This window comes from Phaethon lepturus, unplaced genomic scaffold (genome assembly GCF_000687285.1).
Source record: "Phaethon lepturus isolate BGI_N335 unplaced genomic scaffold, ASM68728v1 scaffold11606, whole genome shotgun sequence".
Taxonomy (NCBI): Eukaryota; Metazoa; Chordata; class Aves; order Phaethontiformes; family Phaethontidae; genus Phaethon; species Phaethon lepturus.
In genome coordinates, this window is record NW_010545701.1 from 19,308 (window position 1) to 45,267 (window position 25,960).

Here is a 25,960-nt window from a genome sequence, read left to right on the forward strand (position 1 = left end):
CGGGGGAAGGAGAGATGGCTGTCCTGCTTTTTCCAGTATTGGAGGAGGATCTACTGCTGACAAAAAGCTATGCGAGGTGAATTTTTCATCTGAGTTATGGCTGGTAACTGTGGGTCAATTTTTTTTCCCTTTTGTCTAATGCACTTGAATATTTTGAGGAAACTAATTCATGAAGAAATGTTCTTAATACCACTACTGTAGGAATTTTCAACAGGCTTTTTTTTTTTTTGCAGATGGCTTGACTGCTCTTTCATTTTCCATTAGTTCCTTGACTGTGATTGGAATGTTGGCAGCTATCACTTACACAGTAAGTTGTTATGCAAGTGTTTCAGCTCTCTATGATACTTAAAGTGATCACAGACTATACCTGTATGGAAAACTGTCATCATGCTACGTAGCTTCAACAGTGTCCTCTATCTCTGGATTTTCATGGTTTGAAACACTACTTCTAACTTGGAATGAGAGTTAACTTTTTTACTGCAAGTTTGAAAACTGCTGTTTCAGTACTTGAGCATAAATCAGACTTAATTTCAATGTGTTTCTGCAAGGGGAGGTCATGTTATTCCTTATGGCTTGTAACATGTCAAGAGGCTCCTCCTGCTTTTAGGCCTCTGTCTCTTTCTCTATCCAACAATGGAGAACCAAATACTGCTTTTTTTATTCATTGAACATATAATGTAGACTTGGTCTGGCTAGTCTAATACACTAAATATAACCTTTACTACAACTTTTCTACATTGATTTCTTTTTTTATCTTTGCAGAGCTTTCCAGTGAAAAGTCTGGCAGAATAGCTTGACTTGTAGAGAAGTATGCAAAATGTTCTTCATCATAACTTTTGCCTTTTGTAAAAGGCTGTTCTTCAATAAATGAAAAAGCAATGACTTTAACAGAGCATTGCTTCACAGCTCTCTTTCTAGAATTTGAGTAAGGGTAAATTTATATGCATGTCAGGATTCAGTTTTAGGTATGAAAGATTCTATGAAGAATCTGCAGCATCTTCTGTGATGTGTGCCTTAGATCAGGAATAGCTAAAAACTTAAAAGAAAGTAGAGTTTGAAACTGTTTAGAGACTTGTTTTCTAAAGCCTGGTAAATAGTCTTGTTAGTCCTAGGCATGCAACTAAACTACTGCACTACTTTCTATAGAAAGATTCAGAAGCGCTCATTCTGTAACTGATTGTAAATCATATGATTAAGGCTATGCAAGTTCAACTGCTTGACTCTTGTTTTTATGTGCAAAGGGAGGGAACCATTTTAACTTATTAGCTTTTTTATTGCTTGCAACTCATCTTCATATGATGGTTTATTCCATGCATTTCTTACATCAAAAGTGGCAATTGGAATAGTTTGGCCAACATCTGATGTTCACATAGTTACTTGCTTTTCCCATCTGTTCTATTTCTTCAGTCACTGGATAATCAGACTGTCTGTAACGTATTAACCTGTCATTGAGGTAAAAGTTCACAACAAAGATGGAGCTGTAAAGCTTAAGTTAACTGTAGACAAAGCTTTAAAACTTCTGAGAAGTCAGTGTCTTCCTGATAGATTTTTATCTTTAAGTTCATGTCCTTGCTAAAATAGCTTTCTCTTCCATTGCAGTCTGGCTCTAACATAGTATAGTTGTTCCCACATAGCTTTGCTAGTGAATTCTAAGTGGCTCTATAAAAATAACTCATGCAGTAAGTTGTGGGTTTTTTTGAAGCATTGCTAGCCAAAGAGATGTCTTGTGGTCAGGCAAAGGATAAATGGATGAAACTGTTGTAGAACAAGGATACATGAAAGAGGGAAGCGTTTTAGTGATAAAAACAAACTGGGTAAGGGGGTAAAGTACCTGTTCAATGCTACCTTTAGACTCTTAAATCTAAATTGACTAACAAGCATATCTAATCATTTTTTGTCTCTTCATACTGGTGACTTCAGCTGGTATATATTAGAGTAGGATTATGGGAGGCAATTCAGTACAGGTTTTTAGATGTGTCAGAACACTGGCAGCTTGGTGATGAGGCTCTGTGCAGTAGGTGGGAGAGCAGTTGAATCAGCCAGTAGGTACCTCTGGTAACCTGAACTGCCATCAGCCCTATTGACTAAGTGCTTTAATTTCACCTGAATCATAAACTTTATTACTTTAAGCCTTTTATGAGTGACGTGGGTCACTAAATCATTCAGGTTATATGCTGACATTTAGATCATGTGCTGGTCAAAAAAGATCTAGACCTTCACTTAAAAGCTAACATGTTACTACGTGTTAAATTTGTTTCCCTTAATTACGGAAAGAAAGATTAATCTCTTGTTCAGTTACATTACTGCAGAGCATGTGTAGTGGTTTTTAACCTCCATGAGAGTAACATTAAGAACAAACTCATTAGCTGGGAGAACATCCTCAGTGTTTCTTTCCCAAACAACTACCTAAGTATTTTTTTTACAACTCTTAGTAAATATCTGTAAGCATCTAAAATGCTAGATTGTTTTGTTTAGCACAGATTTATTGCTGACTGAAATGTAAACCAAGTTTTAAAAAAGTAGCATTTAGAAGTTTTTAATTTATTCCTGCTAATATTCCCTACTTCTGATGTTATTTCGCTATTTATTCTTGAGCACAGACTGGTTATAGGCACCGAATATGTGACTTCCATTTAATGTTCAGTAACTTCAGGGCGCTGTTGTCTGTGTGGGTTCTCAGATGAAGACAATACCTCTGTCCTCAATGTTGTTGCCTTAGTCTTACTGTATTTAGGACTTGCACAAATGCTTGATGTTCCACCTCATTTACCACCCAGTATGAGAACTAAAGTAGTCTTCTCTGAATGCCTTAATTACTAAGATTTCTAGGCTCATTTGCTGTTTTGAAAACTTCAACCGGGCTCTCCATGTAAATCCTTGGAGCATGGAATTACTATTTACTTTAAATGCTCTACTTGATCATTCTGAAACTATCCTTTATGTTTTACAGTAGGTATTGAGACAGGGTGGAAGAAATGGAGGAGCTATTTCACAGAAGTTTTTAGGGATGAACTCACACAGGAGGTGGTTGTTGTCTACCTCTGATATGAGTGTGTTTTTGTCACTGCAGGCAATTGTAGAACCTTATGTTGAAACAGTGAGCTGGCTTTGATACATGTATGGACCAGGGCACAAATGTGTTGTGAACAGTGAAAACCACATATTGGGTCTATGTTCTCAAAGTTGGAGCAGGAATAGATTTTTTTCTTATGCTCTTGTGCTTTCATAACACTTTGCCCACTGCCAGTGATGTTCAGACTTCCATGCTTAGAGCAGTTTCTACCTATAATGTCATGACCGCATGACCAGTGCTGTTCTCATGGTCTGAAGAGTGAATTGCAAGCATGACCTAGGCAGCATATGGATGCCATGTACCTGCATTCCAGTTAATGTTGCAGGCTGGGCTTTTCCCAGTGGTATGGCTTAATGCAAAAGTTGCTTCCGTAGTGAAAAGTTCCTGGGCTGTCACATTCCCCTAAGTCTCAGGGAGAGATTGTCCCAGAGTGTAGCCTCTCGGTCTCTACCAATTTGGATTACTCAACTCCCTGCACTTGGGAGGAGGAGCAGCATGATTCTGGAAGGAGTAACTGTTTTTCTCTAGATAACTTCCCACTTATTTGAGTTGTGGATTCTTTTTGCTGTTAGTCCTGTATATAAAAAAAGATTGCTTCTAGATAAAAGATAAAACAAAGGCACATCTGTGAGGCATGGTCTGTAATGCTTACCTCCTGACAAGTAAGTAGTTGTGCTCCTGTATTTTTCAGCCTCCTGCATGCCTATCAAATTGTTTGTCCTAGTTTCTAAAGGTGGGAGGCCTTTGTGCATAGTCATCAAACCACTGTTTGATAATCAGTGGTAGATTTTTTTTTAAGTACCAAAAGAGAATACCTTTTATATAAGGGTGAGCACAAGAAAAGAGACCCCTAATTCAAAACACTCCACAAATGCTTAGCAGATTCTAGAAAAAAGGGTAGAGAGAATAGATGAGGACACAATGTGTGGTAGCTGAGTTCCCTTGTCTCTAACAGAGGTGTTCTCACATCTTTGGTTTATACCAATTAAGAGTTGAGCATTTGTAGTACAGACATAACTGAATTTTTTTGATGTCCCCCTGAATTACGAACATTGTCAGTCTGTTCCACTGCCAGTGCCGCAATTACAGTGTTAAAGGGAAGCTAGGAACAGGTGTATCTGGTCTTCTGTATATTCATATTCACCTTCTTACTCTAAAGAAGAAAATCTATTATAAATTAACATCTAATGAAGGTTGTATTGTGATAAGACATGTTAACAAATACTTTCATGTCTAATTAAGAATGATTTTACATTGAATGCCTACTAGTTTAGCAGAAAGTACTAAAAGTAAATAGGAATGCTGTGCCTGCACTGACTGCAGTTGACTGATTTAATCTTAATGTTTTTTGTGGAAGAGTACCATAAAACAGATGAATCAAGTGATTCTATTTAAGTTGCTTGGAGTACAATTTATCCGTTCTACAATTAGTCAAATGTATGTTAACATTTCTGCTTTGTGTGGCCTTCAGTGTGAGGAATTAGATTATGGCTGTTTTAAAATTTCAGTTTTGCATTGTGGAAATATACAACACCTGAGAAGTTGAGGAAAAGAAGCTTTGGCACTGGCAGCAGGCAGCCTTGAGTTTGAGTAGATGTTGAGAGCAAAAGCTCATTTCTGCATGTGTATGCTCCTAGGCTTTCTCTATGAAAGCATATTCTCCTGCTTCCACAGGAAGATATGTGTAGGGAGGTGGTGTTATTCAGATTAGCTACAGTTTAAATTATGGAACTAACAAATTTACCCCAATGACTAATGTAGTTAAAATATGATCTTAAGGAGTACAGTCAGCACTGATCCAGTGTTCTGGGCCTCTCTTTAAGGTCTGGTTTGATTTAATGTATTACTCTGAAGTACATGGTAAGCTATTTGTGCAACAAAAGAGACTTATCGAACCACACAATATTGTAACATTTGGTATGTTGGGTTTTGGGGGGTCAGGGGGTGGATGGGGGCAAGACAAATTGAAGCATCATGCTGGACCAGAGTTGCTGACAACTGAGGACTTGTGTTACTGAGTATGATAGAAAGGTAGGTAACACTACTGTTTGATGTGGTTGTCATCATATTAGCTTGCTGGTTTTCATTTTCAAAATCAATTCACTAAACTTGAATTAGAAGAGCTTTTCTCATAGTTTGAGGGGAAAAATGCAGAATTTCACTGATTTGTGAGTGTCCTGGTTTCAGCCAGGACAGAGCTGGTTTTCTTCACAGAAGCTAGTGTGAGACTGTGTTTTGGATTTGGGATGAGAAACTGTTGATAACGTGCTGATGTTTTGGGTTGTTGCTGAGCAGTCAAGGACAGTCCAGCTTCTTGTGCTGGCCTTCCAGTGAGCAGGCTGGGCGTGCACGGGGAGCTGGGAGGGGACACAGCCGGGACAGCTGACCCAGACTGGCCAAAGAGATATTCCCTACCATACGACGCCATGCCCAGTACATAAACTGGAGTTGGCCAGGGGGGCGGAAATCGCTGCTCGGGGACGGGCTGTCGATCACCAGGTGGTGAGCAATTGCTGTATTGGGCATCACTTGTTCTTGTACATTCCTTTGTTGGTATTACCATTGCTGTTTCCTTCTCTCTTTCTGTCCTATTAAACTGTGTTTATCTCAACCTACGAGGTTTTTTTTTCCTAATTCTCTCCCCCGTCCCACTGTGGGACGGGGAGTGAGTGAGCGGCTGCATGGTGCTTAGTTGCTGGCTGGGGCTAAACCACAACAGTGAGCTTCTCCCCAGCTTCTGAATGGGGCAGCATGAAAAATCCCTGCTTATTGTAGGGGAGTTGGAATAGGTGACCTTTAAAGGTCCCTTCCAACCCAAACTATTCAATGCATTATTCTAGGAAATACACTGTTAAAGGCAAAGATGCTAAAGAAATAAAACTTACTTTTATGAAAAATTCCTGAATTTCTCAATTTATGTGAAATGCTAGTTATGAATTTGGGGAGGGATTAGTAATACATGTTGAACCTGAAAGCACCTCATCCCTGAAGATAGATCACTGGGAGAGTACTAACATAGAAATTACCAGCTTAAGGAGTTAATGTAAAAGCTGCTTCCCCCAGGGAAGGTCAGGGCTTCCTCAAACCTACTTCCAGTGATGACTTAATACAGAAGATGGTGTGTATTTCTGCAGATGCTCTTGGTTAAAAGCAAGAGTTACTGTAAGTATTAGATTTGAATTCAAGCTTTACGCTTGCTATGAAATATCTTCAGGAGTCAACAGCTAAAACTTGAATAAAAGAACAAAATAAATGTTTTATGGCATTTCTTAACACCATGCCATTCAAATGAGAATAGAAATGAGATGCAAGGAAGATGATTGGGGAGGAATAAAAGGAGCATTTAAAGAGAGGATCTTAACTCCTCACTTTAAGTAGAAAACAAATTGGCTTGTTCTGTTTAGTTTTCCATGTGATGACACTTGGGACAGCCCTGCAGAATAGGGCAACTGTGGCTTCTTTGGACCTGTGACAGTGTCTGGCTGTGAGCTGTGTGGTTCTTGAGTCTGAACCTTTTTCAGTGGTGTTGGCCTTCTATAGGAGAAACAGAGCTTCTCTAACACTTGATTGCAAAGGGAGGTGAAAGGTATCTAGCATGAGGCTAAACATTTTGAAGATAGTGTGTAAGGATAAGCTAGAACAGACATTTTAGTTGTATTTGACATGTCACTCACCTTATTAAAAAGTCCATAGCAGTAAAGTCTCAAATTGCCTCTTACATTTGCACTACAAACTTTTGTTCCATTAACTTTGTTTCTGTTTTTATTATAACCATTCTAATAAGTTTTTCTTCCTAAGGTACTTGTTTTATTAGTAGGTGGGCACATAACTGCATTGTCTAAATTTTCCAAAAATGCACAACTTTCTGTGGATTCTAGCAAACTTCCAGGTTAGGACCAAAAAATAAAAAACTATTGGATGTGTGGTAAAGCTGTTTTAACATCATGATTTGTTTTGAAATTTAGTATAACTAACAAGTTAGGTGATGACTGTTTCTCTACCTTATTCATATTACTAGAGTAAAAAAGTAAATCAGAATTCTGAAAGCAAGTTTATGGACAGAAATGCATAGCACTTAACTCCTGAAGCTTCAAAAGCTGTGTTCTGAAGAACACTTTTGAAATAAACTGTTTTCAAAGTAATTCTTCCGACTTCAGCCTTCAGCTCTTGACACACTAGTACACTGTTAAAACATGCTACCATACCTTATCAGTGATGTACATTTTCCAAATTCCCATTGGAAAGCAAAACCTCACTCACATTGAGGGTCTCCCAGACAGAGTCTCTTCCTCAGTGAAGTGGGTAGAAAACTGGCTGAATGGCTGAGCCCAGCAGATGGTCATCAGTGGCATGAAGTCTAGTTAGAGACCACTCACTAGGTATATGCCAGGGGTCAGTACTGGGTCCAGTCCTGCTCAACATGTTCATTAATGATCAAGATGGAGCAGTACCTTCAGCTAGCTTGCAGGTGACACAACTGGGAGGAGTGGCTGATACTCTAGAGGGTTGTGCTGCCATCCAGAGGGACCTTCACAGGCTGGAGAAGTGGGCTGACAGGAACCTCATGAAGTTCAACAAGGGCAAGTGCAATGTCCTGCACCTGGGGAGGAGCAAACCTGGTCACCAATATGCAGGGGACCACGCAGCAGGAGAGCAGCTTTGAAGAGAAGGACCTGGGGGTGCTGGTAGACACCAAGTTAATCATGAGCCAACAATGCGCCTTTGCCACAGGGAAGGCTAATGGTATCCTGGGCTGTGTTAGAAGTAGTACTGCCAGTGGGTGGTTGTGGAGGTGATCCTTCCCCTCTACTCAGCCCTGGTGAGGCTAGACCTGGAGCACTGTGTCCAGTTCTGGGCTGCTCAGTACAAGAGAGATGGAACTATAGGAGGAGGTCCAGTGACGGGCCACAAAGATGATTAAGGGACTTTCCTGCTGTGAGGAAAGACCGAGAGCACTGTTTAGACAAGAGGAAGGCTCAGGGGAAAACTTGTCAATGTGTAAAAGCCAGGCTTTTTTTAGTGGTACCCAGTGATGGGACCAGAAGTGAAGAAACTGAAACATAAGAGGTTCCCTCTGGGCGTAGGAGACTCTTTTTTGCTGTCAGTATGGCAGATCACTGGCACAGATTGCTCAGATTGCAGAGACTCCCTCCTTGGAGATAAATTTAAGAGCTAAATGGACATGATCCTGGGCAAGCAGCTCTAGGTGACCTTGCTTGAGCGGAGATGTGTTGGACCAGATGACCTCCAGAGGTCTCTTTAAACTCAGGGCTTCTGCAGTCTGTCCACTATGTGGCCCTGCAGGATTTAGTAGTGGTACTGATGCGTGGCACTTAGTGTTGTACCTCATGGTGTGAGGTGTTCTCTGTTTCAGCTTGGCTCTAGCCTATGAGAAGTTTGAGGGGACAGTGATTGACAATAAGATGTGTTCTTTATTTGACGTATTTAATTCCAAAATTCTGTTTTTTCTGTTACAACCTCATTTAACTCCTGTTGGAGAACTTTTTGTTCCATCACAGCTGTTTTGTGAGAAAATGTTAGATACTTTTATTATTATTTATTTACCTCAGTACAACTAATGCTTAAAAAGTGTAGTGGGCACTTTGAAAAACAGGTTGCAATATTTTTTGAAAGGTAGGTAGTTTTAAGTTTTAGTAGCTACTAGCTCTTGCAAGACTATTCTATGTTAGAGGATAGTAATAATTTTTAATTTGGGTGGCAGTTTTCAGAAGCTCCTTGTGTAAGTGGATGGGAGAATATGCCTTTTCGGGGCTGGGGGAAACAATGACAACAAAACAACAAACTAGAACAAACATTTAATACTTACCCTTAATCTAAACAATACAGATTACTTTTCCATTGTTTTATGACTTCAAAAAGTCAGTTGTACAAGAAGTAAACTTGCATACTTCTGTGAATGGATGTAAAAATATGAAAGTATTTCTTAGCTGCGGAAACTGCAGTTTCCTGTTACTAACTTTGAGCTTTTCCTGTGACTAACTTTGAGCTGATCCTTATTAGCATGGTCTTGTAGAATATAATACTAAAACTTACACTTCATGTTGCATTTCCTTGCTAAATACACTGAAGAGTAGTCCTCTTGACACTGGCACTTTGGAAGGCTAGGAAGGGGCAAGAAAGATGCAACTAGGGAAGCTGTGTATTTGAAATTTTTAACTTTATAAGGGGAAATAATAAAATAGTGGTTTTGTCAAAAGCTTACATGAAATCTACAAATTTTCACATATGTTAATATTACTGACAAGAGCATAAGTATAGATGTCACTTCTCAAGTACACGCAATATTTAAATGAGTAATGTTTAAACTTATTTCTTGGTATGGCTCAATTTTCAACATTATCTTGAATTAGTAGTTGCTTTTCTGTTTTAAAGCGTTAATAACAAAGTCTACTTTTTTGGTGTTACATAATGCCTAATACTAAAGTACAGCACTTGATATTTGAAATTGTGTTGTAAGAAATGTGAACAAGTGATCCTCAGTGGGGCTCTGCAAATCCATGACCTTGATGATATATACTGACAGTTTACCTTGTCTATAAATGTGGAATATAACAAGAACATGAGAAATCAGGGCTGTGGTGCTTTGTTTGAAACAGTTTCACAGATGAAGTAGTTTGCATCTATTCTTTCTCTTATGTGTTTTGCATTGAAATGGTTTTACATTGCCTTAGGTATTAATACAATAGTTGTTAGCTCCAGATTGCTATCTGAATTCAAGGCAGAATAACTTATTAATCACACAATGATAGACAGATTAATTTTTGAGTCATCTTGTGCATCTCGTTTAGCATGTCCTTGAAGGATCATTATAATTGGCCCTGTAATTTTTCCAAAACATTTAATAAGCATTATTTGATTTCTTAGGAAACTGTAGAGCCATCCTTTTTCCTCCATCCTGAAAAAGGAGATGTTACAAAGCTGAGTTTGCCTACTGACAAATTTAATGACCTTTTCACACCTAATTTTTGTCCAGAATATGATTTACTTCTCTTGCAGTTGACTTGAGCCAAAAAGCTTAAAGCCTTTTATAATCTATCTAACTTAAAAGTACTCGTTTACTACTGACTTTCTAAGTAGACATCAAACAGTTATTGAGAAGTCCAGAAGTTAGTAGCATTCATGGTCATTACCACTTAATCACTTCAATGTCGATTCTTATATATAAGAAATGTAGTTATTTGATTATGTTCACTTCTCCATGAAGCAGTAAATAACTGACATAGCTAACCAATTTGAGTGTTCTTTTAACAGTCTGATTCCTACTACACTCTGAACTGTAGATCTTAAACTGCTGAATCAATAATAGTTTTGTAGTTTGAGATTTTCAGTTGCAGCTTGAAAGGAGGTTAATCTTTTTGGTTGCTCTAAGCCTGATGTTCTACTAAGCCTGATGGAGCAATGCAGAAGATGGCAACTGGGCAAAATAGTTATATTCAGTATTACAACTGAGTCAGAGTTAACTTTTTTACAGATTATATGTCCAGCAAGCACAAGTTCACTATGCATAGTAGAAAAACTGTAGTGTAGAGGCTGTTATATTTGGTTTCTGCATCTTATAAACCTTGACTGCATTTTTTGTGCATTTAAACTTTGACAAATAAATGATACAATCTTTCAATCTGTATGGAGAGAAAACATTAATATGATAAATGAAGGTGAATGTGTAGCAAGATACTGTAGTGATGAATGTTAGAGAAATAAACAAGTGCTCAATGTGCTGTTTGTGTACAACAGAGCATGGAATAAATGCTGTACTGAACATACCAGTTCAGTTTGGTTAGTCTGTTCCACGCTTTGACATATCTTTTTATAACAATGTTACTGGAAAAATTTATGTGCTCTTATAGCAACTGAGTATTGGATACTAAAACTTACGATGAAAGAACTGAGATTTTCCTAGTTTACATATTGAATGATTTTCCAAGCTGTATGGCATGAGCTTTTCCAAAAAAACAACCAAACCTAACTGTCCGTGAGATGGTCTGCCATCTTCAGATGCATTTAGGAGGCTTTCTCCTTTACTCTTAACAATTTAAGGAGGATGCGTGAAGCACTGTCACCGTTTGCCACTTAACAGTGTTCTAGAAATAAGATTCTTGAATTCCAATTTCTATCTTTGAAGTGTTAGTATGTGTAGATAGCTAGAGATGGAGACAGATGAACGTGAGAAAGTAGATTACTATTACTTGTAGAGTCAGATTACCTTTCAAGAAAGCTGTGCAGTCTAGGTGCACAGAGAAGAAAGGTACAGTTTCAAGAAAGGTGGAGCCCTAGTTCCGTTTACACAAGCTCAGAAGTGTTGCCTGTATTGGTATGGCGTATGAAAGCACACCACACTTGAGACTACTTAATTGGACTAGCCTACCTGCTCCATGAGAAGCAATGCTGACAAGGGTGCATTGTATCCATATGAAATGTAGTTCGGTTGCCTATACTGAAAACTATCAATTGCTATGAGGGATAAAAAGGTATCATAATGTGACTTCACTTATGCCTAACATAATTCAAATAAAAAACTAATTAGGCTAGGAATACAGAAAATCTCTTCTATAGGTGTATATTCTTGAAATGGAGGTGGCTTTGTGGGACATCTATATTGAAACTAACTCGTACTTGACTTATATTTCTTTAAAGTGCTGTGTATCCTAAACTAGAGTTTAGCTGCCTTTTAACTTGAATAGATGCATTTTTTTGGTCACAGTCTAGTTGGTAGAATGGAACATTTTGTCTTTCAGAGTCACACTTTCAGGTGAAGTCTTGAAACAAGCTGTTGAAAGAAAATAGGAATTTGAATATTTGTATCTTTGAAGTTGTGAGCATTTCTTCTTATGCCTCATACAGTGCTAATAGCCATCTCTTTTCTTATTTGGCTGTTTGATGTGATTTCGCTAGAGGGCAGTACTATGCAAGAAATGTTTGTCAATATTCCTACACTTTTTGTACAACCTATATATACACACCTTTTAAAATACCTCGGTGATAGCACTCAAAAGCCACATCTTCTTGAGATGCATATGTACAGAGAGACATCTAAAAATAAATGGAGTGGGGAATTTTTCTGCTATGCTACACAAGTAATTTCTGATAATTTCTTCAAGTCACAAGTTGAATTCTTAAATATCTTTAACCAGAAAAAGTTGGTAAACTACCTTCAATTACAGTGCTGGTTGTGTACTAAACTGATCAGAAACAACTTACCTGTTCTATTTGATTTCTAAGAAGGAGAGCGTATGCTGTTCTGGGCCACAAGTTAACCATCAGACCACATGTTACTAACTGACCATAGCAGATGGAGAAAGTGAAACATAATCAACTTCTAGTTAAACTCTAATGCCCAACGGCTTCAGGCTTTTTGCAGTAGGTGTTCAAAGTTAGCTTCTTGTTTAGCTCTTCTAAAGGCATTTGCTATATTAATGTCAATGTGGCTTTTTCTTTTCTGTGTTCTTCATGACTTATCTGTGTGCTTATGGCTGATCTGGTTGATTATTTGGTGTTCCCACCTTAATACACCCTTTTCTGTGGAACTCTTTAGTAGCTTGTACAATTTACAAATTTTATAATGGTTATGGTTTCCAGTGGAAAACCTTTCTGGATCTTTTTAATACTCAAGGGTTTATCCATGACAGTTGCTTGCTGCAACATCTGTAAAATGTGATTCTACCACTTGTCTGAACTTCACTTATTTTCTATCTTCTGCTTATGAGTGACTATTAGCATACCAGGCAACTAATAAGAAAGACTATTCCCTTATCTAGCCATGGGTCATGTGAGTTTGGCAAGTCTAAGGTGTTGTAAGATGCAGAGTCTTCAAGAGACCAAATGATCAGAGCAGCAGCTCTCCTTTCTAAATCTTAACTGTGGAATGACAGGAGAATAGCTGGATCTGCTGTGGACAGGATGGGAAGGAAAGGGACACAGGAGAAGTGAAGATTAAGCAAATTGGAAGCAATGCTCATGTAATCTTTATCGAGGTACTTTAGTCCTCTCTCTGGAGCATAGAGTATATTTAGGTTCTATGGCATGCTGAGAACACAGCTGGAGTATGCTTCTCACTGTTCTTCAATGCCTACTGATACTGCATAAAACCAGTATTGAACTAATTGTTGCTTTCATATGAGTTACAGGCTCCTGCTTTACTGATGACAGAGTTCTTTGCAAATTCCTGTCTCGGGCCTAGCTGCCACTTCTGTGAATAACAAATAAGGAAAAAGTCTCAAGAGCTTTGTTTAGACTGTTCTCTTTATCAGATAGGTAAGCTGGGTTTTTTGTTGCTTTGCTTAAGTTGTTCTGGTGGTTTTTTTGTCTTCTCCTTTGGAGTAGAAGGCCGCCTACTTCGAGATCTATGAAGTTGTAAATGTGAACTTCACCCATCCAGAGATATTATCTGTATTGGCTGTGGGCATACTCTGAAATCCAAATGGGACAGCTACTCATAGATGATGCCTCTAACCACTACTTACTAGGTAGGGTTTGGCTTTCCAGCCCTTAAGCTAAGAGCTCACTAACTGACAGGGGGTGACCTGTTATATGGATCACTTGTGGGGATTCAAGAGAGGCGAATCTTCTCTAAAAGTTGTTTTAACTACACAGACTTAATCGGTAACAGCAGAGATAGCAGACTGACACGTCAAAGACCTAACCTTGCAGCATGTGTTATTAGATCACAGCCTAAACAGTTTGGTACTAGATTCAGTTAATTTTGAAGAACCTATGTGGAAAAAACAACCACAGTTACACTAACTGCCTGTTATATTTGGATGACTGTTTTCACTCTTTAGTGCAGTGCTTCTCATCTGACTTAACACTTCTAGGCAAAGGTTGTCTAAAAATAAGTCCTGCAAACTGTTTCAGTGGTGTGAATGTGTCAAGACTTTAATTACTTGTTTTATCAAAATTCATGTATATAAACTAACTTGTCTTAACTACTTTAAAGGCTCTTCTGATCTGTTTTTATTCACATTACAAACTTTGAATCACCAATTTTTTTCAGGACTGAGACCTTTTTTTGGCTTTAGCATACAGCTTTGGTTTTCCTGTTCTATCTTTGATATGTTGTTTGCTTGTTGAGTTGCAGATGCCCAAAATAATAGCCCATGAATAACTTAACACTTGCACTAATCGAGGGGGTTAAAACTGTTCAGCACAGCCTTGAACTTCTATATCAGCCTGAAGGGAAATGCAGCCCTGAAACTGAGCTAATACAGCTTCTGTTCAGACCTGTGACACATCACATGAGATGACTCATCTTTCTGTCCTTCATTCTATATATTGATGTCTTGAAGGACCTATGTGGCTTTTCCTTCCTCTGATGATGGGAGGCTTACTTGCATAATCATCTCACTATTAGCATCTTTTGTTTTCAAGGAAGGAACTTAGACTGCCTTTATCACTAGCGCAAGCTTGATGTTTCAAGTATGTAATTCACATCTGCAAAAACAGCAAGACAATGCATCACTTTGTACAAAGCAAACTAACTCTTAAACTCAGATTGAGAGGATTTTAGTATGCTGAATTTTATTCCTTAACTGTTTCTGTTGAGTAAATAGTTGGTACCTGTTAGTTGATGTTAGCTGTTTGAAGAACAGGTGGAAGACTCTGCATAATGGTGAAATCTAATTGCTTCTAAGCTTAGGTTTGTAAAATTATGTATGTCTGTTGTCGCAGCAATCGCTCATTATTATATGTGTTTCTATATACTGAATGTCTTGGCTGTGGCTGGAAATGTTTTGGGTTCCACAGAGGGGCCTTGGTTAGATTGCATCCTGCATTCTAGTTATGAATGCAGGATGGTGTTTATACGTTCATCTAAATTCTGGAGTTATGCTCCTAGCAAGGCAGACCTGAGTGAGCTCTTCAGGGTCAATATGGTTCCAGTACTATTCAGTCTTCATAAATAATCTGGATGATGGGTTTGAATATATAGTCATCAAGTTTGAGAATGATATCAAACTGAGAGAAGTAGATAAAACAGAATGACGAGCCACCATAGAGACATTGACTGTTGGGAAGATTAGGCCAAAAAAGAACGGGATCAGATTTAGCAGATTTTAAGGCCTTTTCTCGGAATGAATTAATCCTAAGCAACAGGTCATGTTGGGTTCTGACCAGTTGGGGGATGCTCTGCTGAAAAGGACCTGGAAGTTCTAGTGGACAGCAAGCTGAGCGTGAGCCAGCAATGTGCCCTGCAGCAGAAGGGCAAACAGGATCCTGGGCTTGAATCAGCAAGAGCATAGGCAGTAGATCAAGGGATGTGATTATTCCACTGTACTTGGTAACTCCAAAACCACACCTGGGAATACTGTGTCTGGGTTTAGTCCCCCCGTTTAAGAGACTGGAAAACTGTAGACACTCCAGTGGAGGCTTGTGAAAGTGATTAGAGAATTGGAGAATGCAACCCATAAAGAAAGGCTGAAGGAATTCTTTCTTCAGGTAGAGGAGACAACTGGGGGAAACTGCTTTTTAGCTTTTGCAGATAGCAAAGCACCTTAATGCTCCCAAAGGACATACTTGAAAGGGAGAACTGAGCCGCATTTATAGACAGAGTTGTAAAGTCCAGTGTTAAGTTAATTCTTTTCCTTACCTGAAATACTTAGTCTTGTAGGTGGGCCTTGGAAAGCATAAAATTCCATTGCCATCACTAGCCTGTGATAAGAGACATCTTTCCCTTTTATAGCTTTTACAGAAAAAAATCTCTAACACAGGGACTGAAATCGCCTGTTACCTTTTGTAGCTAAAAAAAATTGAGTTTAACTTTATTTGGAACAGTCTGTAAACAGTGCTGCAAATACTTTTTTTTTTAGCTGTACTTTTGGGTGACAAATGAGGCTGTCAGCTGTGAAGTCCAGAAGTGCTGAGCAGATAGCTAATAGCCTACCTTTATTCTCTAGGAGTCTATGGTAAAACCAATTCTAATACTTTATAGCTATGCAAAAAAAGTCATGTAGTGCAAGTTTTCAGAGATCTAGCTGAATGTGTTCTTTGCTAATGTATACTTCATGAAATGTTTGAAGGAAAATATTTTTCTCCTACCCTTAAATGCTTTAAAGTGATTTAACAGGTACCACTGTTTCCTTGGGTTTGAAGCCTGTTGAGACATACATATGCTGTCTGCTTGTTGAACTTACCTGACACTGTTCCAACAATTTACTGGTAATTGTCACTCTGAACATAAGAAATCTAATTCCACAGTAAGCAAAAAAGGCTGTCAGACTGCTTAATTCCTGTTTTGTGCTTTTGTAGCCTAATACTTGGAGGAATGCTTCTTGAAATCATGGAATATTGTTGCTTGCAGAGTAACTGAAGTGTGTGGGATCAGTGTCAGATACTTCTATTGAAATGGTTATTAATTTAAAGAGTTAATGTGGTTTAGAGGTACAATAATAGTAAATTATATCCCTTTGTTAACGGGGCTTAGAAATAGGTGTTGGTGGTGGGATATACAGCCTGTTGAAAAATACACCAAAACAGTGGTATGCTTTTAGTACAATAAATGTCATCAGTATGTCCTGAGTAGGTTCTTAAGCAGGTCAAATCAAGTCTTATAGACAGAAAGCTAATGTGATCTGACAGCGTGTGTGGTGACATTTATAACACACTAGCATTTGTTAAATCTAGTCTCAGTATGAAATGTAAAGCTGTGCTCAAAGGAGGGAGTGGTATTCCTGTGAAAATCTAGAAAACTGCTGATTTCTGAACTTAGCAAATGCTCAGATACCAAGCACTCTAGTAAAACTGCATGTGTTTAATTGTGATTAAGAGAAAGAAAAGAAATACTTTGAGCTCTGCACCAAGAAAAACCTATCACCAATGGCCTCCCACCCACAGTAAAACAAATAAAGCCTATGGCTAATGTCTCTACAGCTTGGAGAAACTTCTGACCTTGGTCTAGATCTATAAGACTTACAGGGTAGCAGGGAGGACATAGTGGCATTTTCTTCTTATTTACCTCACCTCAAATAACTGTTTCTCCTCATGTTAGCAGAAAGCTTACAGACTTTGCATAGGAAAAACCTGGGCATAGTGTTGATGTAGAAGCTGGCAAACACTTTGAATGGTGTAGGATTTATAACTAGGAGCAAATGCCAACAAAATTTATGAATGTGAACGGTTATTTAAGCAGTCTTGGAATGTAACTGAGTTTAGGTGTTGACCTAGCTTCTGCTATGTCTTTTTACTGCAGATTTTTTTTGTAGATCAGGTACTTTCTACATAATTTCATTTTAGAAGTAAGTTGAAGACTACTGGTGACAAATTGTGTATACTTTGCTTCTAAGACTATTTAGGTTCAATGTCTAGAAATTCCTGTACTACACAATGTTTTGATTATGATCTAAAGTAGAGAAGTTAAGGTTTTGGGAAGCTAAATGATTTGACAAAAAAAAAACCCCAAGGGCTAGCTTGATAAATCTTCAGTGGGCTGTACTTCTGTGAAGTCTTAACAAGTGCTATTGTCTCAGCGATTGTAAGACACTTAATTACTGTTGGAACAATGCAGGGTGCTGGAATCTGCATAGTATGTTATGTTTTGCTCAAAAAAGGAAAAAAATTGATTGTCTTTGTAAGAGTCTGTAGGAGGAGGGTGGGTGGGGGAAAAAACCCAGCAGTGATACCTTATAGCTACAACGTACAGCAGCCTTATCAGATGAAAATGTGTGGCAGAAAATTTGATTATGTATGTTTTTTTTTTTAATTTTAGGCTTACGGTATGTCAGCTTTGCCTCTAAACTTGATTAAGGGAACTACTAGTGCAGCTTATGAACGTTTAGAGAACACTGAAGATATTGAAGAAGTGGAGCAACGTTTATTAAGGATTAAATCAAAGGTATGGTCTTCACTGTTCTCACTTTCATAACGAGTTGTTTTTCTTGCTTGCTTACTGGTCTATGGTCGTGCTGTAGAGAGTTTTTGTTCCAGAAAGAATAGCAAGTCAGAGGGACTGGCTTTTATTTGGGCAACAAATCTGGTCACTTGTGTCATAGGAATCAGGTTTTCTTTATCAGTCCTGCAGCAGTAGTTATTTCTGTGTAGCTAATGGTGGTGTTGACAAGGTAAACTAAAACTTCTCCAGTCCTTTCTGCAGTCCTGCTTGGATATATGGAAGAGATACGTTGTAGAAGTTAAGAGTATTAACCTTACTTAGTCTTCAACCAGGTATGGCATCCAATTTGTTGATACTTACTCAATGTAGCTGTCGGCGCTGAATACTTGCCACGTGGAGCTGTCATGAGTTAGATCAAACAATTAATCATCTTTATGAATAAATAACAGCCCCAGATATTCTTGCTTCCCACTTAATGTACCTTGCTGTTATCAATAATTTCTTTATGAAAAGTGTACGTATGGAAATCTCTGTTCTGAATCCTAAACATCCCTGGGATGTTAACACCATTTGTAAACCCATGATGACTTTGCAGCTCACTGAAATGCTGTGCCTAATGTAAGCAGGACACTTAACAACCTAAGAGCACAAGCTGAAGGAGGGTAAGGTTATTCTTTACATGCAAGATGCTAGGGATAATCTCTGGCCCTTTTGCCAACCAGTTTCAGATAATTGTTTGACCAATGTTTTCACAGCCCTGAGTGGAGGTAAGGGCATTAAGATGCATCACTCTTATCCTGGCAGTCCATCTATGCTGTTATGTGCTCTGTGATAGTAGACCTCAGCCATGTTGAAATAGTTCCAACAGTCTTCCCTTGATATTTGGCTACCTCTACACAGCATGGGCACATTCAGTGTTCTAGAAATCTTGTTGCATAATGAAATCCTAAAAAATAGTTTCCCCTAGTTTAAATTGTAAACTTTTGGTTTTGTACAGAGTGCTACTACAACAAAGGCATCTGTATTACTGAAATCAATATGAGAAAAATGAGAGACCCCTGAAAAATCATTACTTATTACAGAAGACTATGTTGGATTATGAGAGTTTGCAAGCAACTGGTCTTGTTGTTCAATCTAGCTAACCAATAGGATCACAAAATAGAAAGTCTTAAGTTATGTTTATATTTTAATGTAACCATTAGTATAAACTAAATTAGTATAAACTAATTTTCCTTGTGTTAAGGATTATGGTCAGGATTCTGCCTCAGTCTGTAATCGAAATCTTAGTTCTTCAGTTTCAGTTGCATGAAGTCGTGGAGAAAGTGAGTGTTACTTTGAGAGTACACTGAGAGTAACGTACAGTGAAAACTAAAAGTATGGAAGTATGCTATTTAATTTTATGAAAAGATTCAGTATGTAGTATGGTCTTCTGCTGTTAGCACAATTGGTAGCTTTATTACATTAATTTTAAATAACTGAAGCTTGGACTGTTTCCAAAAAGTCTTTTTCAAGTCACTGAGGTGCTATACAGGGTATGGAGAATATGTGTTCCTGTTAAGTGTGTTGTGATCTCCAATTTACATGTGCTGTGGATGTGGTCTTAGTCCTGTAAGCTTTTTGAGAAATTTATCTAAAATAGATTAGTTTTAAATGTCACTGGGTGTGAAGTGTTTCACTATTTTCAGGAAGGCTCTTTTAGAATAAGAGGAAAAAAAATTGAGTAGGGAATTGAAAAATTTAAGAATATATAGTAGGACATGTACTAAAACTACAAAAGTTTTTTTTACGTAAGGATCAGTTTGTTATACAGTAGCATCAATTTTTGAAACAATTTTGGTTCAGCTTCTTAATGTCTATTTCGTTGCTTTTGCTTATTAGCATATTACTGAGATTTAAGGGTGTGCTACTGCATTTACAACAGAGTGCAATGGAGCCTGTTCAGTATTTGGAGGCTCAGATTTAAAGTACATTCTTAATTGTTTAATGATTATGTTTATCTGGTACACTCAACTAATTCTTGGGGTAATGGTGCCTCTTGGATTTCTGTAAGGTTAATTGTTGGAACAGCAAGTAGTCTTGCTCTTGCAAGTACAAGTGTATTAGGTTTGCGTGGGAAGGTTTTGGTAGCTGAGGGAGCTACAGGGGTGGCTTCTGTGAGAAGCTGCCAGAAGCTTCCCCTGTGTCTGACAGAGCCAATGCCAGCCGGCTCCAACATGGACCTGCTGCTGGCCAAGGCCGAGCCCATCAGTAACAGTGGTAGAGCCTCTGGGATGATAACATTTAGGAAGGGGGCAGTGCGGAAATCAAACTGTGCAGCATCAGCTGGAGCCAGAGAAGAGAGGAGTGAGAATATGTGGGAGAAACAACTCTGCAGATGCCAAGGTTAGTGAAAAAGAGGGAGAAGGTGCTTCAGATGCTGGAGCAGAGGTTCCCCTGCAGCCTATGGTGAAGACCAGGGTGAGGTAGGCTGTCCCCCTGCAGCCCATGATGGTCCATGGTGGAGCAGATATCTACCTGCAGCCAGGGCAGATGGATGCCCAAAAGAGGCTGTGACCCTGTGGGAAGCCTGTGCTGGAGCAGGTTTGTTGTCAGGACCTGTGGAGAGACAAGCTGGAGAAGCTTTGACAGGACCTGTGACCTCATGGGAGATCCATGCTGGGATAGCCTTCCTGAAGAACTGCACCCTGTGGATGGCACCCACACTGAAGCAGTTCATGAAGAACTGTAGCCTGTGGGAAGGACTTGTGGGAGAAGTTTGTGGAGGACTGTCTCCCATGGGAGAAGGTGCATGCTGGAGCAGGGGAAGAGTGTGAGGAGTACTCTCCTTGGGGGGGAAGGAGCAGCAGAAACAACATCTGATGAACTGACCATAACCCCTATTCCCTGCCTCCCTGTGCTGCTTGGGGGAGGAGGTAGAGAGATCAGGAGCAAAGCTGAGCCTGGGAAGAAGGGAGGGGTGGGGGGAAGGTGTTTCAAGGCTTGGTTTTATTTCTTGTTATCCTACTCCGATTTGGTTGGTAATAAATTAATTTTCCTGAGTTGAGTCTGTTTTGCCCATGGCAGTAATTAGTGAGGGATTTCCTGGTCTTTATTTCAACCCATGAGCCTTTTGTTATATTTTTTCCCTGCCCCATCCTGCTGTGGAGGGGAGTGATAGCGGCTTGGTGGGCACCTGGTGTCTAGCCAATGTCAGCCCACACAACAAGAAACATAGCTGAGTAGTTGTAGTGGAGTGCTGGAAAGAAAATACAGATGCCAAGCTTAATATATTGGCTTAGTCATAAAATATGATTGGAAAGAACCTCTGAAAGTCATCAGCTTTGACCCTCTACACAAAGCAAGGACCTCTTTGAGGTTAGATCAGCTTAATCAAATTACATCTGGGCTCTTTAAGCATTTCTAGCCACGGAGACTGCCCACCCTGTTAAAATTTTTGAACAACCTCATTGTGAAGAGTATTTCTGCCACCTAATAGGAATTCCCCTTGTTGCAGCTTGTAACTTTTGCACTTCATCCTCTTTCTATGCATAGAAACAATGTGAATTATATGTGAATTATATAATACAAAGTTTTTAGAGTTGTTGTAACTTGTTAAATTAGATATTGAGTCTATTTTGTTGATTGGTGTCCCTTGACCTCTTGCACTATTCTTTGGTAACCAGTGTAGAGATGGTCGGCCTCTGTCATCAAGGGATAGACGGACTGTACAACAACTAGAAGAGAGACTAAGGACGCTTAAAAGGAGAGAGAGGCATCTGGAATCTATTGAAAAAAGCTGGTGGATGAAGTTCTGTGAAGCTATCCGACCTCTAAAGGTAAAGCTTTCTTATGCTGAGACTTATATTGGAATAACTTCCAGCTTTCTTCTTATATAAATCATAGGTCAAGTTTATCAATTACTGTACTGAATATCAACTGCTTATTTTTTTAATTACTATTGTACTATACAATGACAGCTATAGCAAGCTCTGTTTGAGCTCTTGGAAAACCTTTTACTTTGCCTAACATATGATTGAGACTGAAAAGAGGCAAGTCTTAGCTGATCTACCACAGTGCCAGTCCCAGAGAAGAACTTAGTATCTTACCTTAGGCATGTGAAAATGGGAAGAAGAGAAGGAAGAACTCTATAGCTGTCAAGTATAGCTTAGGCTAATCTAAATTACATGTAGCCAGCAGAAGTGAGAGATACTTTGAGAATATATGCATTTGGAATGAGCATCTTGCCAAGTAATTACTTGATCAGTAGTAAGCTAGCTGCCTAGAACTTATGTCTTGATCCTTAACCAGTGCAAAGGAGACTGTTACGGGGCAAAGCTTTGATCTTGGTTTTTTTTTTTTTGATCTTAGGACTTTAATTTTAGTAGATACCTGGTTTTAAAAAACAGTACTTTTATGGGACAGCATTGTCATGTAAAGTATTTTTTGCCAGCTAGATATAGGAAGATGTTTTAGTGTTACTTTAAACTGTAGGCTGCACTTTGAAAAGCTGAGGCAGGGGGGTACAAGCAATTTCCTCTAATGCCATTGCTACTATTAATGCTGAGTGCCAATGGAAATGGGCTGAAACGGCAGTTGAAGAAAAGTTTTCAGTGTGAAATTCTGGAGTTAGCTTTCTATGGTGCATTAGAAATCTAGACTTAACCCTTCCATTTGAAGGACAAATATCCTGAACTGTTCACTTTAGGAGTTTGGATGCTTTCTTTGAGTCAAAATAGCTTGTGTAGCTGCTTTACTTCTCACATTAACCTTAACTTTTGAGAAATGCATTGGCTGTATCTGTTGTCTGTAGGACTTTAACAGTTCACTGTGTTCTCATAGGATAGTGTATAATATCATTAGTTACTTAGAGATTATGACTTACGGTCAGGACGGTATTCCAGTGTCTCTTTATTCTTGTAGTTTGAATGCTTTTTATTCTGTCAGTAGCTGTAACAGTGACTGTGAATTGTTGGCTTAAGAATCACAGACTAAAAGGTGAGTTGCAGGTGGATACTTTCTCCTGAGAGATTTTCATTTAGAATAAGACTGTGCTATGAAGCATGTTACGAAACTTTTTTACTTTGACTTTTCCTTGATGTCCCATGAAGGTGATAACGTCCATCACAATTAACATCTTAACTCTTGCAGGACTGTTTTAATATTACTTAATAGCATTTGAGCTGTCTTTGCATATATATATATAACTTGTCAATTGTTAAATTAGTGGCTTTTATGAAAAGAAGAAAATCTTTTAATATCCATATGTAATACTTGGGATCAATGTAGAAGTGCAGAAAATATCTTGGAGCTTTTCTTACTGCTTTACAACACTTCTATCTTTAGTGCAACTTGTATATTACTGTTCAAGAATGTGGCCAGTTCTCAGACTTCAAGAGGAATTCCATTTGTTGTGAAGCAAGCACTAGATATGGAGAATGGTGTTTCTGCTTTGTGCTTGAGGTGGTGAGATTTATGGGAGTTGCAGACTTTTACCGGACTGACAGAACAGAATAATGTGTTCAGGAATACCACTTAGTCTTGGAGGTCTTTTACAGTGTTAACTTACTGTCTACATTCAGACTTTTATAATCATATTGTCTTTGTATAGTGTCTTCCTATATTTCTGCTTTAATTATTTTGTTACTTGTAAATATCTATTAACAACATATCTTTAAAAGCATGTGATGTGTTGTTAAACAAAGCCAAAACTTTTTTCTATGAAGAGTGAACTTTCTTTGACATGGAATAAAGTAAATTTTGAGAGCAATTGTTTTCATCAAACTTGAAGCTGGTAATTTTTTAATTTAGTGAAAATCAACACATCTGGAAGATCCTGAGGAAATGAGTAGTGACCAGCATGGGGTTGTCAAGTAATGTCAAACTGGTCTTAACTTCTTTCTACAAAATGTAACCTTTCCTGTAGATAGTAAATCTACTGCTTCTCCTTTCTTTATGATGGTTTCTCTCACTTTCTTCTGATACTCTCAGCAGCAAGAGAAATGTGGTATGCTCTACGGATAGGTATAAAAACTGTTTAGGGAAAACACTCCAGAGCACAGTTGTGTTTGCTCAATATATGAACAAGACTATAGGTTGTGAAACATGGAATTTTACTCAATGGTAAGTTGGAAGTAGTGCATCAGTTTTTCATGGGGTACTTGAAAGAGATGCCTAAGGTAAGTAATATAAGAAAATTAAGTGCTCTGTTTTGAAGATTGAGACCTCTGAACAGAGCACACTCATGTGGCTTAGCTCAAGCAGGGACTTAAAGGCATTGACATCAGTCCAAGTATATGGAGGCTGCTACAAAGAGAACAGTGTTCTTTTGCTAAATAGAGAGTGGTACACTTGAACTCCAGTGAGGGAGAGAGAAACTGTTCCCCTATCTAATATTGAGTATAATGAGGACTTTGTATAGATGTGTCGATCTCTCCACCTGCTGCTGAAAACCTTCAGAGAAGCATAGGTAGAGTTAATGCTGTCTTGAAGAGGGAGGGCTAGGGTACTTTTTTTTTCTCTAACAGGCTTTTGATTTCTTCCCCTGCCCTACTTCTCGGGAGAGCTGAAAGAGGGGAAATGGTAGGCAATTGACTGGGTAACCCACGCTGGCTGAGTGTTAGTGCAGACTGTAGGTGCTGTCAGGAGTCAGTGTAATTACCTCAAAAAGGTGGTGTGGCTAAACTGCCGGGCTTCCTGCATTCACAGCGGCATCTTCTATGTCAGGGAGGTGGGCAGCATGGCAAGCAAGAGGTGTGGATATTTTATGTCCTAAGTTTACATAATGATAACTTAGTATTAAGTGTTTTGCTTCAGCTAACAATGACTTTTAACCTGTGTTTGCCAGGTTACCTGGAGCTTCCTGGAAAGTAGGTCATGTCTGCAATAGTGTGGTGGGTTGACTTTCCTGGCTGCCAAATGCCCACCCAGCTGCTCTCTCACTCCCTATCAATGGGATGGGGGAGGAAATAAGACACAACAATGTGTGGATCAAGATAGACAGGGCAGTCACCAATTATTATCATGGGCAAAACAGAGTTGAAGAAAATTGCCGGTTAAAATTGTTTTGAATGCTTTAAATGGTCTTTGTTTTCTACCACCTTTCTGTCCCCCACCCTCTCTTTCCCAGGCTCAACTTTACTCCTTTAGTCCTGACCCTGGAGTGGCACAGTGGGGATGGGGAATAGGTAGTTGCCATCAGTCCATAATACCTCTTGTTGGCTGCTGCTGCTGCTTCCTTCTCACACTTTGTCTCTGTTCCAGCATGGATCTACTCCATGGGCTGTAGTTCCTGTCAGAAGAACCTGCTTCAGCATGTGGGATCTCTGTAGGCTGTAGCTTCCTTCAGAAAATAGCCACTTGTTCTGGTGTGGGGTCCTTCATGGGCTGAGCGTGCTTATCTGCTCCAACATGGCCCTCTTAATTGGCTAGCAAAAGATGTCTGCTCCATTGCCTGGAGCAGCACCTTCTTCTCTGAACTTGGTGTCTACAGGGCTGTTTCTCACACTTTCATCTTGCTCCTCTCTACTGTCTAGTATTTTCCCCTTTCTTAGATATGTTTTCGCAGAGGGGCCACCATGCTGGGCTCAGCTTTGGCCAGCAGTGGGTCAGGTGGAGCCAACTGGAAACAGCTGTGTCAAACACAGGGCACCCTCTTGCCTCTCCTCAGAGAGGACACTGCTACAGTCCCTCTGTTACCAAAACCTTGCCATGTAAACCCAATACAAATGGTGTTTCCCATGAGGAATCAGCTTTGCTGCTTGGTCAGTATAACTGTTCAATAATGTGTCACCAGTTTTCTTTACTCTGGTAATGGATACCAGTGCTGAGGGCATGACTGCTCCTTTAAATTTTTGTCTTGCTTCAGTGTGGGTTCAAAGTCATGGAACAGCATCTTAAGCAGATTCATGGTTTCTTTATTTGTTGGTACATGAGTACCACTGTAGGAAACAACTGGGCAGGTGAGTATTGTTTTAGCTTTTTGGAGGGGAGAACATTAACAATTTTGAGACATGAATTTTGAGGCTTTTTAAAGAAGTTCCACCTCGGTTTGGATCATGTGTTCATTCCTG

At 39.0% G+C, this 25,960-nt stretch overlaps 1 protein-coding gene across 1 annotated transcript in view; it reads left to right on the plus strand.

The window, feature by feature from the left end:
• The window catches only part of LMBRD1 (LMBR1 domain containing 1), a gene marked incomplete at both ends in the record, with an annotated part of 50,917 nt that overhangs the window by 12,005 nt on the left and 12,952 nt on the right, over window positions 1-25,960 (plus strand). The window contains 3 exons of the mRNA XM_010289044.1: window positions 234-307; window positions 17,790-17,915; window positions 21,575-21,727. Coding sequence (XP_010287346.1) covers window positions 234-307; window positions 17,790-17,915; window positions 21,575-21,727 — 353 coding nt within the window. The remainder of the gene's footprint in view (window positions 1-233; window positions 308-17,789; window positions 17,916-21,574; window positions 21,728-25,960) is intronic.